Here is an 18649-nt window from a genome sequence, read left to right as displayed (position 1 = left end):
CAACTTCATAGAATACATTAATAATCCCTTCTAAATTTTACTGCGCTTCTCAAACCACACTCGATGTCTACATTATTTTCAACAGTTATCTGCATCTTCTACCAGTTGATCTCCTCTTTCTTGTATATGTGTAACCACAACTGAATGTCAGAATTCTTACTTACTATTCCCTATTTCTATTTGCCTTTCCTGTTCTCAGATCACATTTGGTTTTTTGCAGTACACTCGCACTGAGGACTCGCAACCACCCTGCGATCACCCGTCATGTCTTTGCACCTTACCAAGGAATCAGAATCATAGAAGAGCCAAGGTCAGAAGGGACGTCGAAAGAGCACCTGGACTGACTTTTCATGGGAAGCATGTGCCTTTCAGTGAAGGAATTCCTTACATGCTCTAACTAGAAAGCAGTCCAAAACCGAAATTTCTCTTTATTATTCCTTCTATTGTTTGTAATTTTTTTATTAATCTGTTTATTATTATGCCAACCTATTAATTTTTACAGATTCTTCCTGTAACATCTCCAATTTTTTCAAAATGCTTTGAAATAAATACGAGCTTTAGAACTGGATCATACTATGCATCTGACCAGTGCTAGATATATTTCCCTTCCCTACCCAAAGAAATATTTCCTTTTCAATTTCTTTGTTGAAAATAACTAATTATGCACTCAAAATTATGTAGTATTTTTAAAGATTAATTTGGCTATTAGTAAAAAAGGCAAGCCTTAAAAAAATTCAATGCGTATTTAACAAATGTCAAACAAAAGACAAAATAAAAATGATTACCCTGAAAACAGCAAGTGATTTTCATAATTTAGTTAATACAACCTTTGATATTTTTTAATTTGACTTGAAGGTATCTCAAAATTCTTGCCTACATCCAGCTTGCCTGGATGTAACATGAAGACCCAGTGAAATGGCTGTGAAATTTTATTTTCTCTCGATGACAGCATGCAAAGCTTTAGTCATAGTAGCTTTGTCTTTAAAATATAAACTGCAACAGCAATGTAAGGAAAAAATCATTAATCTCTCATACAGACAACATGCCCTGTCATAAACAAATGCACAAATTAAACACTGACTTGGCAGCTATGAGAAATAACAGTCATGATTTACTTACACATTGACAATAAATTTATTAATGGAACTTATGGTTTAAAAAGGGGCAAAATTTTTAATTCTCATACCCTTTGCAGGAGGACTTATTTCAAAATGTTTTCAGTATCTATGTGCATTATTAACTAACACTACAGAAATTGCAGTATACCATATCACAGACTTCAAATCTCAATTAATCAATGCATTTAAATAAAATAATTAAGCAGTAGTCAGCAGTAGTCAATGGCTCTCATTAATACTCTGCACACAAAGGACTTTTTCAAAAATTATTTCCTTTCTATGAATGAAAGAAACACCGTAGTATGTAATGAGAGGTATAAAAATTAAAACATTAACCTGTTTCTTTAATTATTCTTGATTGATTAGAATTTAACAAAAAAAAAGTATTTAAAAATAGGTGAAGTCAATACATAGAAAAGTTCACTTATCAAAACTGAGAGAAATGCCCATACTTTTGCTGACTAAAAAAACCCAACAAAACTCACTATAGTGGATATGTGTAAGTAAACTCACTCATTTAATCCTATAACCCTGCTAAAAGTCAGGAACTGCTGACCCAGCAAGAAGCTTGGCACTTCCTAACTTCTGACTGTTGATTTTGCTACTGTAGTATTTCTCTGGCCCATTTTTTCTTATGCAACTCCCAATTAAAAAAAAAGCCAAAATTCCATCATGTTATTTCACATCAGCACTCCCATGGGGCACCAGCACTTGTCAGAACTTGTTAATTTTGAACAAAAGCCTCTGCCATTTGAATTACCAATAAAAGTATTTCCTCATTGATGATTGCCTGTACCAAGGATACATCTATCCAGAAGCTTCAGGGCTACTCACTATTCTCAAGGAAATACAGCTCTCAAAATATTTTAGATTTCCAGAATATAGTGGAGAAGATATCCTTCCTAACAGGGAAGATGTCCGAATGATTAAGAGACCCTTCACAGCTCCTCCATGACTGACACCATTTGACTGATTTTTTCCAGCCTATTCTTACCCGTGTCCTGTTTGCTCTTCATTTCTCAACTCCTCACTCCGGACCTATTCTTGGGCAGTCCCAAGCTTCAATCCCTATGGTCCTCCCACCAACACCAAAAACAGTCTGAAAACTCTAATGTCTAGAAGTGTTACATCTACAGCCACCAACTGTGGAGTCTCATATCCATGAAAGATTTTAACAACTCAGTTGTGTTGTACCACAAGGACAGATGAGAGGATTGATCTCCTCAGACCATCACCATGATAAATCTTCCACTGACGAGGATGTTTGCCATTCCTAAATGCCAGACGCACCGTGCACAGAATAGAAATGTAAAGGCAATGCAGGGTGTGTTGTACCAAATGAGATATCCTGCGGCACGTAATGAGATAACATCTATTACCATAAATTATGAAGTGATTTACGCATAAATGAGGGTTGTCATGAAATTTAATTTTAATAGTTTGATAATCAAGTAAGAAACACAATAATTACCATACCTAAGTTTTTCAATAAATTAAAATCACTGCTAGTGGCAACACTTTTTTGTTATACATAATACAATTCCCCTCCAAGAGCTGTCTGCTATACTCTTCCATTTCAGAACAACCTGTTGAATGCCACATCACTGCGACAAACAAGTTTTGTTTTACTGCTGATTACATTCAAAACATGTTCATAGCAAAGCCCCTTCAACAGGGTGCAGTTGACTACTTCAAGAAACAGCTTTGCAGACAGGAGGCTCTGCTAGTCTAGAAAAATATCTGAAGGCTGAACTTTCCAATAGCATCTATCAGAGAGCTTGTTTCCCTCATCATCACATGAAGTATATTCAACCAGATAGATTAAGAAAACATGTTGACACCACAGTGTGGTATATCAAACATTTTTTATTAACTGAAGATGTTGCCAACATCTCAGCATTACTCGCTGCAGCCAGAACTTCAGCAGAGTAACTTGTCTGGCAGCTTTTTGTTAGGACATCAGTTGCCCAACATATTTCCCTGTGTATATTAAAGCTTAAAAAAACTCTTGCAGATGTAAAGCAGCAAAAAGTCATCCGATTTTTTTTTCGATTGATCTGCTCAAGGGTAGGGAGGCTCTGCAGAGAGAGCCTCTGGACAGCCTGGACAGTCTGGAGCGATGGGCTGAGGCCAACTGTAGGAGTTTCAATAAGGCCAAATGCCGGGTGCTGCACTTGGGCCACAACAACCCCCAGCAGCGCTACAGGCTTGGGGAGGAGTGGCTGGAGAGCTGCCAGTCAGAGAGGGACCTGGGGGTGTTGATTGACAGCCGGCTGAACATGAGCCAGCAGTGTGCCCAGGTGGCCAAGAAGGCCAATGGCATCCTGGCTTGCAGCAGCAATAGCGTGGCCAGCAGGGACAGGGAAGGGATCTTACCCCTGTACTCGGCACTGGTGAGGATGCACCTCGATGACTGTGTTCAGTTTTGGGCCCCTCACTACAAAAAGGGCATTGAATGACTCGAGCGTGTCCAGAGAAGGGCAACGAAGCTGGTGAAGGGTCTGGAGCACATGTCGTATGAGGAGCGGCTGAGGGAACTGGGGGGGTTAGTTTGGAGAAGAGGAGGCTGAGGGGAGACCTCATCGCCCTCTACAGCTACCTGAAAGAAGGTTGCAGAGAACTGGGGATGAGTCTCTTCAACCAAGTAATGAGCGATAAGACAAGAGGGAATGGCCTCAAGTTGCGCCAGGGAAGGTTTAGACTAGATATTAGGAAGCATTTCTTTACAGAACAGGTTGTTAGGCGTTGGAATGGGCTGCCCAGGGAGGTGGTGGAGTTCCCATCCCCGGAGGTGTTTAAGAGGCGGGTCGACATAGCGCTGAGGGATATGGTGTAGTTGGGATCTGTCAGTGCTAGGTTAGCGGTTGGACTAGATGATCTTCAAGGTCCTTTCCAACCTAGATGATTCTGTGAAATTTTGAATAGAGCTTTGTAATGAATTCTAAATTTATTTTCAGGAGTTCAACAAAGGACCCTCCAAAACCCTTGCTCCTCTCTTTTCTTCAGCATTCCACCTTATAGGAGTCAGAGGGTGGATTTCCTTTCTTCTCCTTCTCTCCTCCAAATCAGTCTTAGTTCTCTCTCCTCCCTACACAATCTTCTGAGAACAAAAGACCTCAAAGTAAAACATACCACTAATTGTCCCACAGTGGGACACAAAGGAACATTTCAAGTCATATGGAAACCACGAAGGGGAGTATGAAATCACTAAGTAACATCTTGGGATACAGGAAAAAAATGAAAAGCTGATCCTTTCCATTGGTGTGTTTGCAGAACATATAACGATAAAAGACAGAAAAATGAGTAAACAAAATAATCACTGAGCCCAAATTACCATTTCTTACTATGAAATGATAGGGAGCAAAGCATGTGTTGCTCTATCCTAAAATAGAGGGAAAAGAGTGTCACTCCTCAGAAACACTGCTTATATACATATCCAAGAACAGTTACAATACACACGCTAAATACTCCCAACCAACGGCTTAAAAAGTACAGTAAATTGTAAGCTTAAGGTTGTCTGAAAGCTAAGATGATAATCTCCACTAGTCAGCAGAACAATCTTACTGTACAAAAAGGCATATATTTTCCAGATAGTATTTTAATGGCCTAAAGGATGTCACTTTTCCTTAATAGTATACCACCATTTTTTCCTAGTGCATGCAGTGTCATTGTAACAGCTATTATTTCCCTGTCTCTAAGCTAATTGAAGCAAACTTCACTTTGAGCCTTAAAGTCAAAAGGATGTGTAGTATTCTATGCATTCTACATAAACACTAATAAGCCAGAGAACAGGAGGAGGCTGGAACGCACCAAATAATATGGATGCTATAAGATGGATGCCAGGGACTGCCCTGCACGAACTCAGCAAGATTTGGCATTGCCAGTACTGATCTGCTGCTGATTCCAGACTCTTTTTGGCATTTCTTCTTCCATCTCCTCCGCCCTCCCTATTTCCAACACCATGGCTAATTGTATACCTTTGTTATAAATAAAATATGTTATAGAGAGTGCTTTAATAAGTGTAACATCCAGAGTCTTCCATCACCATTCTTCATTTTACCTAAAAGCAATGGAAAAATCCCCTGCAAAATCCCTCTCACCAGGCACGGGAGGGCAAAACTCAGTATTCTACCGTAGGCTCCGTAATATCGAAAAGAGAAGCAACACATCAGAGACTTCCAAGTTACTTTACTTTCTAAACATACAAAGTGGGAAACAAAGAAGCAAGTGTAAGCAGGATGCAGCATTATCCTTCTCTGTAGGTCTGTAGGCAGAGAATATGAAAACACTTATAGTCTCCAGCAATAAGAACAGGAACGAAGAAAACAATTTCCTGCTATCTGCACTTTGTCAGGACAGGAGATTTCAAAATGATGGTGATGAATGGAGGGAGAGTAAATAACAAAAGGAAGCAAGAGTGACCAAAGCTGGCAAAAAAGTTATAATTTAAATAAAAGTGGAATGAGGAAAACATTAAGAATGAGGGGGGAATCAAGGAGGTATAGGGAAGGGGAAAGAACCTGAACTTGACTGAAGAGCCTCTCTTTAAATATTAGTAGATATTAACAAAGATGATGTCCAAAGAAAAAATGATAAAAGGAGAATCTAAGAGGAGGCCTTCTTGAAAAGTATTGTATATTTGGACTGAAAACACTTGCTTCAAATGCAAACTCCTGAGAATGACTGCCCTATGTTAAAAAAAGAAAGATCTAGAACCATTGCTCAAAAAAAGAGGAAGATTTCTGATTTTTCTTTTTTTTTTTTTCCCTTTTTTTTTTTTTTTGGTAAGATTAACAAAAGTCCTTTGTTAGGAGGAGGACCAGTATATCTTTCACCTAAGTTTTTGTAGCAGATCCATCAGAATAAAAATTAAAACTAAGCAACATAGGAGCTATATACACATTGTTACAATTAAAAGCAGTTACCATTCAGGAAATAGATAACAAATGCCTTTAGAACTGATAGAAAACTCAGTGCAATTTCTAACCAAGGGTAAAAAAATAACATATTTTGCAGTAAGAATAAAAATCACTATCCTTAAAAGGTTTAAATACTTGCATCAAATACACAATCCACCTTGATAAATGACTGTTTCAAAAGACTTATTGAAAGGGTTTATATCCATTATAATATAACGATTTAAGGATATTTAAAGCTAAATTATTAAATCCATAGGAAACTAGAAGTAATTCAATCAAGGAGAAAAGTAATTTCATAACCTTTTTTGTAGCTTTTTATTTGTTACATATTGTCCCAAAAATGGGGAGTGAAAAATTTCAAGGTGTTTTCCAACTACAAAAATTATGGGGAATAGCAAGAAGCATAAAAACAAAATTACAAAACAGTACAGATAAGAACATGAATGTTTTGGTGGGTATTTAGACCACTTTAAAAAAAAATAAAATAACCCAATTCTTTCTAAATAAAAGGAACAGCATTGTATGTTACTGATATTTTTGTCAATTCCCTGATAAAGTAAAACTGAGAAAATACAGCCATGGTTTGAGTCAATGTATTTTCTCATGGCTGTGCTTTCAAAGTCACTAAGGCAAAAAGCATTTCAAATTTACTGCTATTGTTACACATTTTATACTTCTTTTGACAATTGCATGCCTTGCAATTGATGTGTTTTTACTTTGAACTCAATATTCAGACTGAGATTTGAAGACATGAAAATATCTCTCTTTAAATAAGGTCATCAATTGCATGGTTTAAGACTGCAGCACAACTCCCTCAAAGAAGAAAACTGTACAGATAGCCCATGACCGAACAGAAACATTTCCTTTTTCAGTTTCATCTTTTTAAAATGAAAATGGTGTCATTTAGATGTAAAGATCATCTGAAGGAGATAAACCAAGTAACCTAGGGTATCGCCAGCAGTAGGGGTCCTAGGAGATATAGTTACCTACAAAATTACCTTTACATCACCATAGTAGGCTTGTAAGAACCAATACACATAACAGCCTACTTAATCTAGAAATTTTTTTCCATTGAGATCCTGATTGCTTTTTCTTCTATTCCATTTTTCCTGCAGTTTTCTTTTTATGAAAACTGATGAAATGGCTGGGGAACTACATAAAGAAAAGACTATTTAAAACTAGGAAAGGATAACAAACTAGCAACATGAGGTTTTATCATCAGAACTACGTTCAGAGCACATAAAAATTATATCAAAACATTCTACAAAAACGAGTTATATGAGCTGTACACCTCAGAACCAACTATTTTGTATTTTGTTATTTTCAGTACTATTAGATTCATAGACAAAATAAATTTACTTGCAATATTGCTAGTACTCGGTGATGCACCTTAAGGAAAGAAAAACTCTTATTCTTTGACATGTGTACAATGTTTAAAAAGAAGAATAGGCCCCAAATATCACCAATTGCATATAAATAAATAATGGGTTTAAAACAGAGCCCTTTTAATACTGAAAGCACTTACCGCTGACATTCCCCAGCATGCAGAATTAAATCTTCGTTATTCCTAGCACTGATGGTCAACTCATGTTCTGTAGAATTGAAGACATCAAGAAGCAGATGGCACTGTCGGGTGCTGTTCAGAGGAGAGGAAAAAGAAGAGCACAATTTCAATGACACACCACAGAATTATGATATGTTTATCATAATTCATATTTATACATAAATATAAATGCATAAATATACATACACTGACATATGTATGTTTTAGACCCTACTCCAATTATGGAAGTATCTTACTCTTTTATTAAAAATAACTTTTTTTAATAACTGGATTATTTTAATTTTTTACTAAAACTAGACAGAAGCGTAGATCCTAAAGAGGAAAAGTTCCATGACAATTACAACTTGCACAGTATTAAGCCCCATAGCGTTTGATCACCTGTAAATATTCTCACTCTGCAGCTTTCAGATTCATTTCTATGGAAAAAGCCACAGATTTTTTTCAGTTCTTTGAGCATTCACATGAAACAGTTTTATTATTTCAAATTACCTTGACCTTATCTTTTTAAAAAACAAATTTACAAGCAAAAATTTAAATCCTTGCCCAGTGTCAGGGAGCAATTCCATTTACTACAGTAGCTGGGCTGTCTGCAGACCAAAGCAGGCTAGCAAGTACTTTTCCATTTACCAACTACTCTGAGAGAGACAACTCTGTCTCTTCTGTAAGAAAGGCAAACACAGGCACCTCTCACTGAAAACTTCATATTTGTCAGCTACTATCCTTCAAATCCAAAATTCCCTAGAAGCATTCAGTATAAATATACCAACCGCATTTCTGGTAACCTTAGGAAATAATACTGACAAAGCTACAGGGAAGAAACTTTATTGTAAATTTTTATTCTTATTTTAAAACTTTTCTTCATTGTGAAACTAAGCACAAATAGCAGCATTGAATGATTATAATATGCTACACATGGAAAAACATCAGAACCAGATACCAAAATGCCAAATACAATCATAAAGCTGCAATACTGCTTCATCAGTCTACTCTGAAATTCAAAACTTCCTAAGAAGCTACTTAACAACAGAGAAATATCCCAGCCTTAAGCATCACTACAATTTAGCGTTAGCTATCGACGACTTTGAAGTTTAAATGCACAGATAATGAACTTAAGTGACTTATTGTGAATTACAGTAAAAAGTACTATAGTCATTGTACAAAGATTACAGATCATCTCATCCCATATAATTGCTATCAGAATCAGTAAGCAGGGAAAAGTAACGTGTATTTGGCATCAGAAGCAGAACCCACCAGCAGCATTAATTTGAGAGAGTTCCCTTGAAATCAGAAGCTCCCCAAAAGGGAAGAAGAGGAATATGTTGGTGAGAGTCATCAAAGCCATCCTTTGAACAATTTGCATACTCACACTAAGTAAGATACAGCTGGTTGTCTCAGGCAACAAAGTATATTTACCCTATTGCATTATAATTTACCATTAAACTCAAACATCAGCCATTCCAAAGGCAATTAAACTCAAGAAGTGCAAAGTTTAAGAACTGCTCTTCTACTCTGGAAACATTCGGTTTCATAATACAACCCTCTTCTGAAAACCAAGAGACACCATTTTTAGAGCATATACAGGAGTGTACTGGGTTTACATGGCAAGGTTTTGGTAGCTGGTGGCTTCTGTGAGAAGATGCCAGAAGCTCTCCCATGTCCCACAGAGCCAATGCCAGCTGGCTCCAAGACAGACCCGCTGGTGGCCAAGGCCAAGCCCATCAATGACAGTGGTAGCACCTCTGGAATAACAGATTTAAGAAGGGGGGGAAAAACTGTGGGAAAGCAATTGCAGCAGGAGAGAGGAGTGAGACTATATGAGACAAACAACTCTGCAGACACGAAGGTCAGTGAAGAAGGAGGGGCAGGAGGTGCTCCAGGCACCAGAGCAGAGATTCCCCTGCAGCCCGTGGTGCAGCCCATGGTGAGGCAGCTGTGCCCTGCACCCATGGAGGTCCATGGTGGAGCAGATCTCCACCTGCAGCCCGGGGAGGACTCCACGCTGGAGCAGGGGGATGCCCAAAGGAGGCTGTGACCCTGTGGGAAGCCCACACTGGAGCAGGGTCCTGGCAGGACCTGTGGCCCCGTGGAGAGAGGAGCCCATGCTGGAGCAGGTTTGCTGGCAGGACTTGTGACCCCGTGGGGGACCCACGCTGGAGCAGTCTGTGCCTGAAGGACTGCAGCCTGTGGCAGGGACCCCACGCTGGAGCAGTCTGTGAAGAACTGCAGCCCATGGGAAGGACTCATGTTGGAGAAGTTCATGGAGGACTGTCTCCCGTGGGAGGGATCCCATGCTGGAGCTGGGGAAGAGTGTAAGAGTGTGAGGAGTCCTCCCCCTGAGGAGGAAGGAGCAACAGACACAACGTGTAATGAACTGACTACAACCCCCATTTCCCATCCCCCTGCACCACTGAGGGGGAGGAGGTAGAGAAATTGGGACTAATTAAGCCCAGGTAGAAGGGAGGGGTGCAGGGAAGGTGTTTTAGTTTTCACTTCTTATTATCCTACTCTGATTTGATTTGTAATAAATCCAACTAATTTCCCCAAGTTGAGTCTGTTACGCATGTGATGGTAATCGATGAATGATCTCCCTGTCCTTATCTTGACCCACAAGCCTTTTGTTATATTTTCTCTCCCCTGTCCAGCTGAGAAGGGGACTGATAGAGCAGCTTTGGTGGGCACATGGCATCCAGCCAGGGTCAACCCACCAGAAGGAGGAACTGTGTTGCTACCCTGCAAACCCTTGAGATGGGAACACTCATAGGACAAGCACAGGTTGTTAAGGTTGAGGTCACAAAAGTGATAGCAATGTCACATGCAACCAGGCACTAAACAAGCAAGCACTGCCTGTGGACAGTGGCATGTCTCTGTGCAAAACTAAAAAGTGAAAGTGGGGGTGGTAGTTTTTTTAATATACATCTTAAGGGGTTTAAGGTTTTCAAGTATCCTGGGCTACATTAAAAGAAGCGTGACCAGCAGGTCAGCAGAAGTGATTCTCCTCCTCTACTCCACTCCTGTGAGACCCCACCTGGAGTACTGTGTTCAGCTCTGGGGCCCCCAACATCAGGAGGACATGGACCTGCTATAAGGTCTCCCCAGAGCCTTCTCTTTTCTAGGCTGAACAACCCCAACTCTCTCAGCCTGTCCTCACAGGGAAAGTGCTCCAGCCCCCTGATCATCTTTGTGGCCTCCTCTATACCTGTTCTAACAGGTCCATGTCCTTCTTATATGCCTCTGGATGGCACATCCCTTCCCTCCAGCATGTTGGCCACACCACACACCTTGGTGTCATCGGCAAACTTGCTGAGGGTGCACTCGATCCTACTGTCCATGTCACCAACAAAGATGTTAAACAGCGCCAGTCCCAACCCCTGAGGAACACCACTCGTCACTGCTCTCCACTTGGACATCAAGCTGCTGACCACTCTTTTAGTGCGACCATCCAGCCAGTTCCTTATCCACTGAGTGGCCCATCTGTCAAATCCATGTCTCTCCAATTTAGAGACAAGGATATTGTGTTGGGCAGTGTCAAATGCTTTGCACAAGTCCAGGTAGATGATGTCAGTTGCTCTTCCCTTATCCACCAACACTGAAAGCCCATCACAGAAGGCCACCAAATTTGTCAGGCATGATTTGCCCTTAGTGAAGCCATGTTGGCTGTCACCAATCACCTCCTTATTTCCCACGTGCCCTAGAGTAGCTTCCAGGAGGATTCACTCCATCACCTTGGCAGGTGCAGAGGTGAGAGTGACTGGCCTGTAGTTCCCCAGTCCTTCTTTTTTCCCTTTTTAAAAATGGGGGTTATGTTTCCCCTTCTCCAGTCAGCAGGAACTTCACTGTACTGCCACAACTTCTCAAATATGATGGATCGTGGCTTAGCCACTTCATCCGTCAGTTCCCTCAGGACCTGTGGATGCATCTCATCAGGCCCCACAGACTTCTGCACCTTCAGGTCCCTTAGATGGTCTTGAACCTGATCTTCTCCTACAGTGGGCATTTCTTCATTCTCCCAGTCCCCCCTTTTGCCATCTGCCTCTTGGGTGGTGTGGCTGGAGCACTTGCCAGTGAAGACTGAGGCAAAAAAGTCATTGAGTAGCTCGGCCTTCTCCATATCCCAGGTAACCAGGTCTCCCATTTTCTTCTGGAAATATTTTTCCATTTCCATGATCTTCCTTATTTTTGCCATGATGTTTCCTTTAGAAAAATCTATCATAAATTTCATGTTCAAGATTTTCTTTTACAAGTAACACAAAGGTCTATACATCAGAAGGCCGTACAGGTAAAAACTAGAATTACAAGGAAACATTGATCAATTTAGAATCTGAAGGTCTCAGAATAACATGGAAATTTAAGTCAATACTCATTTCAAACAATAAAAAGTAAGAATTCTTAATTTTTTATTGAAAATTGAGTTAATTCAACAGTGTCTTGAAGATTCCTTGTATAAATAAACTTGTTATCCTCTATTGCAGAATTCAGGATATAACACTAACAAATGTTAGTGACATGATGAATCATGCTGTATTTTTAAAATCTTACAATGCCAGTCATGATTCCAAAAATAGTCACAAAACTGGGGCCATGGGAACTTAAGGCAAGAGACAATTACACTGTGATCTAGAAATTTCTTTCAGGGGTATTGTGATTACTATTCCTATCCACTCCAAAATACCAGCAGAGGATATTTTTCTGTAACATTTAATACAGTATTAAAAACCAGATGCAGCTGCAGTGCTGTAATGATGGCTCACTTCAGTGAATAATCTTACTGCAGTTCTGTTTCTAGCTTAGTTTGAAAGTCAGTTTAAACAAGAAACGCTCAGGGGGGTTTGGCAAGTTATCTACATTCTGACTCAGCCCAGTTTCCCCATCAACTGAAATCATGGAGTGTTTTCACATCCACATTTTTGTTTGCTTCTTTTCTGTTTTCTTTAAACAGGCATCCCTACTCAAAATGAGACATCAGAAAGTGAAGAGCATTGACAACGACGACAGGTAATGGCGTGCTGCATGACAACCCTATTCTCCAAAATCCACTGACAAACACAAAGAGCAACATAGCAAAACAATGACCTAGAGCATCTCTGTTGGTGCTATTGTGTTTTCAGTAGGGTTTCTTTAATTCAGTTTAATTTTTATTAAATTCTCTAAAAATGAAACTTTTGAGACTAACTTTAGATGATTGTCAGATTATCCATCTTACTGTTAAAAAGTCTTTTCACATATTCCAAGAACCGTCCTCATCTGACTTCTCCCAGTTGTAAACCTTTTCAATTATGCTAAATATTCCCAGCACATCTATAAATATTTGCAGATTTATGTTCTCATGTCTTCATGTGCCAAACTGTACATATTTAACATTTTGATCTCAAAAATCAATTCTCTCGGTCTGTAAGCTACTTTTTGCTGCTCTTCCATGAACCCACTGTAACATTATACCATTAGCAGAGTTTAAGGTTAGCAAGATGATTTAACTATTGGATGTAACCTTCCACGTACCATTCCATAGAATCTATATTGAGCTCAATGGTGTGTGTATAAATAAAGAATATATTCTAGAAAGACATCCAGCTCTGAGAACATTAAAAAATGGTTATTAAGTCCACTGCTTGACAGACTTTTCTAATGGTTTATCCACCTAATTGATCAAAATGAGAGCTTTATTTGTAGTTGAATTTGCCTCGTTTACATTTTGACTGGCTTTTATTATTACTATTTTTCATTAACAAAACAGTGAATTTAGTATTATTTTCTCTTTGTAGAAACACTTACTCATTTTAAACAGGTCATATCTTAGCCTTCCTCCGACTAAACAGATTTCTCTTCAAGCATCCAACCAAAAAGAGGTTTTTTCAACCCTTCAAAGCTCTATGACATTTCAACACTGAAATAATGAGAAAGAGCTGCCTGTCAGTACGTAGTTGATTCTCATTCTGAATGTAGCAAATGTGAACATTTAATTTAAAAATTCAGCTACATAAAACCAAGAAGTGTTTCAGGAAACATTACAGAACTTTTTTATTGTATAACAAGAGTGTTTGTTGGAACACGACAGAAGCAGCATGCTATTTACTCTTTCTCTTGTATAATTTGTAAATATATAATGATCAGGATTTCTAACCCGAACCTGACTGCTGAAGAGGCTGTGTTGCAGTTTATTGTAGTGAAAACGTGGGCAACCCCGGAAACTGGAGTGGAAATTCTGAAAATTATGTCTGATTTCATTAAGACCCAAAGTTCTGCCCACCAAACTGAGGATTTCCTGAGAACCCTCAACACAGTCAAGATTGTTCTTTTTCAGTCTCCAAACACTTCAGTGAAACCAAGTTGGAAAATTAAACAATTTACCTTGTTCATCATCTTGAATTTGCAGAATTTACAGGTAAGAATATTCTTACATATCTGGCTTCCGAACTGTGCCCAAAAGTGAAGTCAGCATCCCTGTCACACTGTGGATTGACTTCATCTACAAATTCAGACCATCTCACCAACTTTGTAATAAGCAAGACCAAGATTTTCTGACCTTTGTAGATGGCTCTTATTTAAAACATTTTTGTACTGATGGCATAATGGCAAGGGACACAAGGAGACCAACAGGCACCTCACAGCATGCAGAGCACGCCTTACTTGAATTCTTACCAAATGTGAGGAGTGAAGCAGGATTTTTTCTGGCATTTTTTCATGCTCTCTGCTTTTTGATAAAGGCAATAGGAAAGGACACTCAGTGCCCGCCAAAGCTGGCAGATAATGCCTTTGAGAGAATCAACCCATATAAAGGAGATAGTTCAAGACAATCTAACTAGCACAAGCTTCAATGGCAGACTTTCTCAGAGCTAACGGTATGTCAAAATGAAGGGTACATCACATGAAACTGTCAACAGAATGTTTCCCTTACACTGAACCGTTACCATCAGATCTCCACTGGCAGTCTATAATCTGCTGGTAACTGAACTGTTTTGTGGCCTGAAATCACATCAGTAGTTTTGGGGCTAAGATCTGATAAGGAATCAATTAACATGATATGCCTGATTACAGAAGACACCAAATACAATTTTACTGCATAGATTTATCTGCATTTTATGGTCAATAAATACTCAAGCAAGTAGATCCCTGAGGCCCTTTAAGACTTCAGTGATCTGCAGGTCAGTGAGCTGTAGGACAGACAGAGTAGGAAAACCTTCAACATTAACTCATTGTCTCTTGTATCCTGTATCTGGGCTGCTTTAAACACCTATGTTCTTGATTATGCATTATGGGACAATCATGTCCAGCCAAGCACAAACAAGCAGAATCAAAGATTACAGGTAACATGATCAGAAGCAAACAATTTTTCAGCACAAGGCTGTTCTGCCAGTCTTTTCAGATGCAGGCAGCCCAGTAAGCATAGGTTGATATACTCAGTGAAAAACCTCAGAGCAGATTACGGCCATTTACTGACAGAATATCATCTCTTGCAACAGGAGAGGTGATATCTGAGTCAGAGTTAGGCAACAGATTAGGCACTGCAGCATGTTAAGGGCTGCATCAAACCAACCACAATGCCTCTACAGACCAGCACAGATAAAGGTTAAAAGGAACTCTTGTTGGGATTAAATGCATTTTATGATATACTGAAGATGCAGTTAATGAAACTTCTCCCTAAAAAGCAGAAACCTGTGCGTGAGTGGAAGACATAGTTTTGGCTATTTAGAAAAACAAAAAACCAAACCAAAATTCCCAGTTGTTTCAGTCATATTTCCCATTCATATCTGCTCAAGAAGCTAAATAAAAGAAATACCAATTAAGTTTGCAGGACTTTAACATAAACCATAATCTTTATGTTACAATTGGGGGGGGGGGGGGGGGGGGGAGTGATTTCATTAACATTTTTCCTGTTTTTTTCAGTAAAGGCCTAAGGGAAGAATCAATGTTCAAAGTTTTTATTTTACTTTGACTTTTTAAGCCCAGCAGCTGGTAAGCTATTCTTACTTTTGTTGAGGTAAAATGTAAAATAAAACCAACAAAAACATAGAAGAAAGGGAAAAAAATTAATCCAGAAAATGAAAACAATGATAGCTTTCAATGACAGCTGAGAAGGTAAATTAAAACATACAGTTTCTCATAATGACTAAACAAAAATAGCTCGGCACCTCAGACAGAATTTAAGCAATGAAATCTCAGCTGTAAATCAAAAGGAAATTGGATTCAAGATTTTAACAGAGCAAGTAAAAGTACAAAATTTGATTTACAATTTGCTGTCATTGAGTCTCAGATATTGGCAGAGATGATCAACAGTCAAAAAACAGACTTTGTTTCATTTAATGATAAATAGTTATCCTTAGCAGATTGGAAGATGACATATTTCTGCTATTTTTCACTCTAAAACGTAATATTAAATGACACATGACTTATCCTTCAGATGGAGAATCACAGGGAAGCACAAGAGTAAAGGAATGGTGTTACTGATCACTAAAGCTACCATTATGGAACAAACAACAAGAGATAATAAGCACTTAAAACCAAAATGCATTCATGACTTAGCAGACAATATATACCTAATGTAACAAAAAAATATTATTTGAATAGCCTTTTGACAGGTCTTGCAATAAAACATTTCTGAAAGAAATGTAAATATTGCAATATTTTTCCCCAACTCAGTAAAGCTTTTAGGCACCCTAATTAAAAGCAGTCACATCTTTAACTACATCTCAAATCAGTAAATCACTTAAAGTTTCTACTGACTTAAATGCTGATCGGTATGATGAACAGGCAAAGAATGAAGCAAATGCATACGATATGAGCTGAAGCACTTGGCTGAATTGGAGCCACTATATATAGCACCTGCTGCTATAAGACTTGTGAAAGTGTACACAGCTGAACAATGCAGAAACTCTACCTTTGAATTAGCACCTCAATCTATTTTTAAAGATTTCAGGATTAAATACTTTCTATACATAGTAAATTCCTGAGAATAGACTGACAAGGCAGGGGTAGGATAACCTTGTCTTAACACAAAACCTAGCACAAAAAGCCAGCTTAACAACAAGAGAGTTTCAAATAAAAGCATCATGTTGTACTTGAAGCTTTTACGGAAGGTTCGCAGCTTCACACCCAAGCTACTCTGTGACTGTAGGAAAGTAATTGCAGTGAACTAAAGAGCAGTCATGCTGTTGGTTTAAAAGTATACATACATAGAGTACAAAGGACTTTTTTGACACTGAAGATGACTATGCAGGCAAATAATAAATGCAAACTGAGTATTTTAACCTGTATAATGCATCTTGAAAACTATTTAAAGTAGATGTTGTGTTACTTCCAGGTTGATAAGGAGAGATCACTTACTGAACCATGAAAACCTTATAAAGGCCTAAGACTGTGCCATTGCAGGGATAAAACTCTTAATATCATTTATAAGGTTCCTGGAATTTTGCAAATAGCTGTTCTGGATACTGTGTTCTGACTTTGCAAGTAGCGTTGGATTTACCTTAGTAGAGCAGTTCCTAAAAGAATAAAATTATACCTGTTATGCTACACTTTCAAGCAGCAAAATGCTTGACAAACTTGCTTACCAGTAAAGCCATACAGTTTTAGGTCTGTCTTATAAGAGCTGGACACAATCTACTTACTAAAAAAAAAAAAATTCTTGTTTGTCACATTTTTAAAAAAAAACTATTTCAGTGTTTTGTTATCTTTGCCTAACCTGAAATTCCCTTGTTATATGCAAAGGTCATTATTTGCTGTATTACCTGCTGTGAAAAACACATATCTATTGTCTTGGCAGTGCTATTTATGTAACCAAAACCTAGGTCCCCTGTCACTCTTCTTCAGCAACACCAAGAGTTTCTTTAAACTTATGCTTTAGCGTAAGCCACATTTTGTCACTCTTCTTGCTCTAGACTTTCTCAAACTTGTCCACTTTTGTCTATGTTTCCACAAGTTCAAGCCCCAAAGTAGATACGGTAACTTTTCTTGAGGCTTTACTTCTTTTGTTCACAGGAACAAAAGAAACACTTCATGTTTTGCAAACTATGTTGTCCATCCTTCCTTTGACATTTTTGCAATGGTACAATACCAGTGACTCATTTCTTTCCTTTCAAAATGAAATATGCTCCAAATATCTCCTACACGTATATTCCCCCTCTTGCCTATCTATGGGTTTTATTTCTAAAGACTGACATGAAAAAGGTCCTAAGACTAGTAGGAAACTCTTGGATCAATTAAGTTCACTCTCAACTATTATTAGTAATAGTATTACATAATTGCACTGAAATAATTTCAGAATTTAAACCAAACAAAATGCTCACTCCCACTATGCACACTAGCTTTCTTTTCAATAATTCTGCTACTTGATAGCTGGTAGCTGATTATTACAAGGGTTTTTTTAATAAAAGCATATTCATGACCAATTTGTAATAATTTTTTCTTGCACTAACTTCATCATTCACCTAAAAGAGTATTTCCTCTTCCTTTGTATTTATACCTCAGATGTACTTACACACTGAAACAAAGTCCATTCTCAGTCTTCTTTCTTCCCAACAAACCCAAGCTCATTTATTCATCTTCTGAATGAAAGCTATTCAAAGGCCACCTCTGGAACTGCCAGAGTTTGAATACATCCCAAATATTTAAAGATTGCAGAGTATTTAACTAAATACCAGCATATATTAACAAAAACTTGTTGATTAAGGATCGGTAAAAGCATTAACTTACAGAATTCACTTTTGCAAAAGCTGCTTTGTTTAAGCAGTACGTAAAGCAATGTGAAATTAATAAAAACACACAGATTAGGAACTATGTATTTAGCAGCAAATAAAGACAATTTTAGCAAAAAAAAATTATTAATACTGATTTCACTGAGTGGCTGATGAATTTTATGCAATCAAATTTTTGTGATTATGACATTTGACCACCATGATGTGTTGCCATGATTTTTAAAACTCACTACAATATGTGAAACTAATCTGTGGCTTACAAGAGAAAGCAAGCACCTCAGGAGAGAATGATTACAATTTATTCCTCACATCCAAAGATAATCGTTTACACATGCAATTTGGGTGAGATTCCGTTAGACA

General features: G+C 38.3%; 1 protein-coding gene across 3 annotated transcripts in view; it reads right to left on the bottom strand.

The window, feature by feature from the left end:
• Positions 1–18649, bottom strand: part of TRAPPC9 (trafficking protein particle complex subunit 9) — a 536307-nt gene that overhangs the window by 322285 nt on the left and 195373 nt on the right. For all 3 annotated transcript variants that reach the window (XM_074833224.1, XM_074833277.1, XM_074833369.1), the window contains one exon: positions 7563–7673. In XM_074833224.1, the coding sequence (XP_074689325.1) occupies positions 7563–7673 (111 nt within the window). The remainder of the gene's footprint in view (positions 1–7562; positions 7674–18649) is intronic.

Source organism: Strix aluco, chromosome 1 (genome assembly GCF_031877795.1).
Source record: "Strix aluco isolate bStrAlu1 chromosome 1, bStrAlu1.hap1, whole genome shotgun sequence".
NCBI classification, from domain to species: Eukaryota; Metazoa; Chordata; class Aves; order Strigiformes; family Strigidae; genus Strix; species Strix aluco.
This window is presented reverse-complemented; position numbering and strand designations above follow the sequence as displayed.